Source organism: Triticum aestivum, chromosome 4A (assembly GCF_018294505.1).
Source record: "Triticum aestivum cultivar Chinese Spring chromosome 4A, IWGSC CS RefSeq v2.1, whole genome shotgun sequence".
In the NCBI taxonomy this organism is placed as follows: Eukaryota; Viridiplantae; Streptophyta; class Magnoliopsida; order Poales; family Poaceae; genus Triticum; species Triticum aestivum.
The window spans coordinates 714,159,710-714,165,582 of record NC_057803.1 but is presented as its reverse complement, the minus strand read 5'-3'; the positions used below and the strand labels follow the sequence as shown (position 1 = coordinate 714,165,582).

Here is a 5,873-nt window from a genome sequence, read left to right as displayed (position 1 = left end):
AAGAAGGTGGAAATGTATGTCAGGTTGGACGAGAAATGAGCAAATGACAGAATCTTATACCTTTTTTGAAGGTAGGAAGAGAAGAGATCATTCACAGCGAAATATATAGAACAACGAAAGGAAGGAGAGGGAACACCGGGGAGCCTGCTGGAGCACCAGTAGGAAATCCATTGCAAGCGCACACCGTCACGGAACAAAAACGTAAGCACTGATGCGAGTTTTACTACACCAAAACAGCAACCTAATACTCCCTCTGTCTCAAAATAAATGTCTCAACTTTGTACTAGTTCTAATACAAATTTATACTAGGCTCAAGACACTTATATTGGGACGGAGGGAGTAATATTGTATGAAACACCAAGCATCAGGCAACAACACCAAAGGAAACATAATCCGCGGTAGTCCAAAGGATGACAAGGCTTCAACCATCCATCGTGTTTTGAATCATCAGCCTTCTCAGCCCCTCTGCACAATCAGCAATGAACGACGCCGTCATGAGAACCGCTTCCACCCCAGCCTGGAATGAAGTATGATGATTCACCTTCAGCAAACCTGCCCAGTACAAAGTAAAAGAGCAAGAAGTGAGGACAACCTCCCTCCAGGAAATGTCTAACAATATGCCATTCAAATAATATTACGTTGTTACGGGTGGACCAAATCACCCAGCAAATTCCAGCGATGCACGTCATATAAAATTTCCACCAAATTTCCAGGAAGGAATCGATGTAACCAAGCAGAATTTTGCCTTAAGTTGGTAGGGCAGCAATCAGTCCCTAAAGGCTCTCCAAAAAATAACACAAACAAAGCGAGCTAGAGAACAAGTTAAGCGATTGGCAGATTCAGCATTATCACAAAAAGAACATGAAGCATTGGCGGGCCAATTGCTTTTTCGCATATTATCATGTGCCAAAATAGCATTCTGAAATAATTGCAAGCAAAAAATCTTGATTTTTAGGGGGAGACAAGCTTTCCAATGGGACCCAACAATATCTTTTTCTAACCACTCATACACTGTCTTTGTAGTTAATCTGCGATTGCTGGAAAGGGACCAAACTATACCATCAGGAAGAGTGTTGAGAGGTAAGTCTCGAGCATGTGCAACTACATCCAGTCTAAACGAGATGTTAAAATCACCTGCGGCGAATTCAGCCAGAGTGCTCGCAATCCTGACCCTGACAAATGTCAAAGAGTTCAGGCCAAAAAAGCAGGGCGTCAATATTGCCCCGGTCCTTTAAACCACGATGCGGACAGACGTGGCCATATCCTTGTAGTATGATTGGGAATCTATCAGGCGTCGTAGTGTTTTTGTTTATCATTATTTGCCGCAACGTACCCAGCACAGCTGCAACATGCCTCATTTCCATGTCTATATATACCGTGCATCTCAAGCCCTCCAGAGACCAGACCAACTAGTAGGAGGATCAACAGCTAGCCAGAGATGGACAGCTCCCCGAGACCTCAGTACCTCGAGGATCAAGAAGCCCAGACCAAGGCAGGCGGAAAGCGAGGAGGGTGGATAACTCTTCCCTTCATAGTTGGTACGTGCATGCAGCCTCTCTGTCTGTCTGTCTCTCTCTCTCTCTCCGTGTTTTCATGGTCACTCACATGCATGCAGCCACCATGCTTGGGCTGGGACTGGCCGTCAACGGGACGACCAGCAACATGCTGGTGTACCTGCTCAAGGAGTACCACGTGGACGGCGTCAAAGCCGCGCAGATCGCCAACGTCGTCCGCGGCTCCCTCAACCTCGTGCCCATCGCCGGCGCTGTCCTCTCCGACTCCTACCTCGGCTGCTTCCCCGTCATCCTCGCCGGCGCCGCCATCAACGTTCTGGTCCGACCTCTACCGAATTAATTTGTGGCACTCCGTTTTGACCAACTTTGAGAGATGACAACAACTTTTCAAGCGTCATTGCACACTAGTCCTTCATAGAGCCGAACTATAAGTAGCGTCGGAAACACATCTTTAAAACTAAATGACACACCATGCGTTACCGCCGGAATTGCTTGCAATATATTTCAATGAAATTTGGTTATACAAATATGAATATTTGAATTAAGCATATATAAACAAAAACTAGCTAGCAATACATATTATTATATGTAACTATAAAAAATTACTGAATATTTGGAGTAATAATATGAGAATAAAAATAAAACACATATTATTTATTGTGTTGATTATTTTATAGTGGTATTCATAAAAATAAATAGCATTGTGAAATGAATATTATCATGCATGCTTGGGTTTGAGGGAATTGGCTAGTGGGTGAATATTATCATGCATTTTCCCATGCATGTTGTATGATATGGTGACATGCTTGGGTTTGAGGGAATGGGTTAGTGGGTGTTAGCTATTTAGATATAGAAGACAGGAATAATATGAACGTGAATATTTGGATTAATAGTGTAAGAGGAAAAAATGTAAATACATATGATTATTATATAATTATAAAATATTTATTAAATATAAACATAATAGATTAAAACATTTGATTTCTTGCATGCATGCTCGCATGTTAGGTGGCCCTTCGAGGTGGCATAGTTCTAAGTTGAGGTAAATATGTTTGTGGACATGGCCTACTTAGTCATATAGGGTGTCCATATTCCTTTCCTGAACCTTCTTATGCATAATTTATTTTCATTTTAAGTACTCCCTCTAATTCCATAATTTTTGTCGTGATTTTAGATCAAGACTAAGGTTTTAGTGTTCTAAAAAAAATACTAAGGTTTTAGTTCTTGAACTAAAACCAAGACAAGAATTATGAAACGGAAGGAGTAATCTGCCGTGGAATTATACTCTTATTTTTTTCTACTAATAAAAAGAAACTCACGGTTCGATGTGCAACAAAAGTATTCGTATGGTCATGTCATGTAATATAATGTCAAGAAAAACATGTCACGCTATCTATCAAAATAACCATTTGAATTGTCCATGCATGACAACTTCACGTTTATCTGAAGATAATGACAAATAGCAACACATGCTCCTCACGTAAAACAAAGAAAACTCTCTTTCGTGCAACTATCTCAAAATGCATACGCTGATCATTTCATATCCAGATGTCAATAAATTATTACCATGAACTTTACACATAAATATTTTGAAGATGAGAGAGGCTTGAGCATATAAATCCCCTGGTGACATGAAACTTTATAGTGATTATGATATCATTTTTTTGTTGGTGCAAAAACGATGTGCAAATTCTTAGGCGCGTGAGAACCCACTCACTCTTTGCACTAGTTATTTTTATGATGCAAACATTTTGTTCATGTGTTTGCGACATGTCAACAAATCATCATTTACCACTGTCAACATCTTACCATACCATTAAGGAAACATCACTGCACAATGACTTTTATATGCTTGCAACACCAGCAGTCCCTTATCACCACAAATGAATGCAACAATCCATAGATTGAGTCGCTAGGGATCATTTGATTTGCAATATTTTGGAGGATTCCTATATCATCTTGTTAATTTTCCTATTCCCTTGATTAGGAAACCATGTAAACAGAATGAGCACTTGGTTGTTTTCAGCATTCTCTTCCCTTTTATGCAACACAAAAAATTGAAGCACCGCAATAAAAACTGTTTCTCAGGCATTTGAGCCTGACGGTCCATGGCAAATGATCGTCTTTTTTGTTAATATTGTTTTTCACGATGTAATTATACAGGCTTTTGTGTTGTTCACACTCACCGCGGCGCTGCCATCCCTGAGGCCGCCACACTGCACATTGTCGTCGGCTGAGTGCCAACAAGGATCCCCCGGGCAACTCTTTGTGTTGTACGCTGCCATTTGTCTTCTCGCCATTGGCGCTGGCGGGACACGTTTCAACATCGCGACAATGGGGGCGGACCAGTTCAACAGCACGCACGACAAGGACAGCTTCTTCAACTGGTACTTGGTCTTCCTCTACGCATCTTTCATGCTCGGCGACACAGCCATCGTCTACATCCAAGACAGTGTGTCATGGGCGGTGGGCTTTGGTGTTTGCCTCGCCACGACGGCATTCGGCACAATCATGCTTCTTCTAGGCGTGTGTTACTACCGGATGCCAGCAACAAAGGCCAGCCCATACACAGAGCTAGCTCGCGTCATCGTGGCCGCCGTGCGCAAGGGTAGCATCAAAGTCGGTGGCGCACAAGGCAGTGTGCAGTACAATGTGGGCGCCGGCGCTGTTGTGGACCCATCCGGCGATGGGGCACCAAGTAAAAGCCTAAGGTAAGCTAGTACGTAGGTGGCATTTCCTCTGTAGCTGTTTTCCAAACAGGACACCGGATCGGTGAATCATGCATCCGCTGGACCTTGTTCTTGCAGATTTCTGAATCGAGCCGCCATGATCACTACAAGCGACAAATCATCCATTTCCGGGGATGCGTCAGCTGGCGCCTGGCGGCTGTGCACGGTGCAGCAAGTGGAGGACCTCAAGGCCGTTGTCAGCGTCTTCCCGCTTTGGTCCTCCGGCATACTGTTGTTCATGTCGATCGGCGTGATGATCGGCATGATCGTCCTGCAGGCGCTCGCCATGGACCGCTCCGTCGGACCACACTTCAGCATCCCGGCGGGGTCGGTCGGCGTCAGCTGTCGCGTCTCGTTCATCTTGGCCACCCTGGTCCTGGACCGCGCTATCTTCCCTCTCTGGCGCAGGATCACCGGCGGCACGCCACCGACCCCGCTGCAGCGCGTGGGCATCGGCCACGTGTTGAACGTGGGGGCCCTGGTCGCCGCCGCACTGGTGGAGCGCCGGAGGCTTGCACAGCCTGGCGTGCCCATGTCCGTGATGTGGCTCCTGTTCCCGATGGGAATCGCTGGGGTCGGGGAGGCCCTACACTTTCCTGGCAACATGGCCTTGTACTACCAGGAGTTCCCCAAGACGCTACGGAGCCTGGCTACGGCCATGGCGCCGATGCTCGTCGCGCTGGGGTTCTTCTCAAGCACCATGTTCATGGATGTGGTGACGCGGGTCACCGTGTGGCTGCCGGAGAACATAGACCATGGGAGGCTGGACAACGTCTACTGGACGCTTGCGGCGGTGGGCACATTCAACTTTGCCTACTTCCTCGCTTGCGACAGGCGTTACAAGTACCACAACCGCACGGCGATGTAGGCAAGACCATCATGCGCGTGGTTTGTTTGTCCATGAGGTTGACAAGGGCTACCTCTTCGTGTATTATGTTTTCTGGGAAGAGTTGAGTTGCACCTTCCTATTTCGCAGCAAAGCGAACAAAATGGATGGAACATGGTAGCAAGGAAGAACTATCTAATAATATATGCAGAATGGATACATTTCAGTGTCAGGACTCCGGTCTTTGTGTTGATTGATGCGCACGACTAAGGATGGCAATTTTATCCATGGGTACGGGTACCCGCGGATACCGTACCCGCATGGATAGGGTATGGGCATGATTTTGTACCCACGGGTAGTACTCATACCCTACCCATTAAGTCATGGGTCGGGCACGGGTATAGCCTTTTACCCATGGAAATACCCATATTCTACCCGTTACTACTGGCATGTGAACCTTGCCCACAATTCACAAGTCTAGCTATGTTGAAGTTGTATCGTGAGCTTGTGAACCGATGTTAAAATCGACACCAGTTGTCAATTTGATTTGAGATAATTGTCATGTACTCATCTATCTATTATTGAGTTGAGATAAATGTTTGTTTGTCAAATGTGCTATAGACGAATGTGAAATTGCGGCTAAATTGTTTACTGTTTGATCTACCCACTGGTTACCCAATGGTTAGAGTACCCATCGGGTATGGGTACGGATAAAGTTTCATACCCATGGGTATGAGTATGGGTATAATTTCGTACCCATTAACTACATGGATATGGGTATGGTATTGTTCTACCTGCCCCATA

At 45.3% G+C, this 5,873-nt stretch overlaps 1 protein-coding gene across 1 annotated transcript; it reads left to right on the top strand.

Annotated features, from left to right (window-relative positions):
- The first annotated feature begins 1,364 nt into the window (after positions 1-1,364).
- On the top strand, positions 1,365-5,301 carry LOC123083342 (protein NRT1/ PTR FAMILY 2.3). Its single transcript, XM_044505408.1, has 4 exons — positions 1,365-1,538; positions 1,616-1,833; positions 3,678-4,225; positions 4,322-5,301. The coding sequence occupies exons 1-4, from the start codon at positions 1,439-1,441 to the stop codon at positions 5,109-5,111; spliced, it is 1,656 nt and encodes a 551-aa protein (XP_044361343.1). The 5' UTR covers positions 1,365-1,438; the 3' UTR covers positions 5,112-5,301.
- The last annotated feature ends 572 nt before the right edge of the window (positions 5,302-5,873 follow it).

Excerpts from the sequence above, each read along its gene's own strand:
- LOC123083342 (XM_044505408.1), top strand. The coding sequence starts at position 1,439 with ATGGACAGCTCCCCGAGACCTCAGTACCTCGAGGATCAAGAAGCCCAG. Across the intron at positions 1,834-3,677 it reads GCGCCGCCATCAACGTTCTG|GCTTTTGTGTTGTTCACACT; the intron begins GTCCGACCTCTA and ends GTAATTATACAG. Across the intron at positions 4,226-4,321 it reads GCACCAAGTAAAAGCCTAAG|ATTTCTGAATCGAGCCGCCA; the intron begins GTAAGCTAGTAC and ends TTGTTCTTGCAG.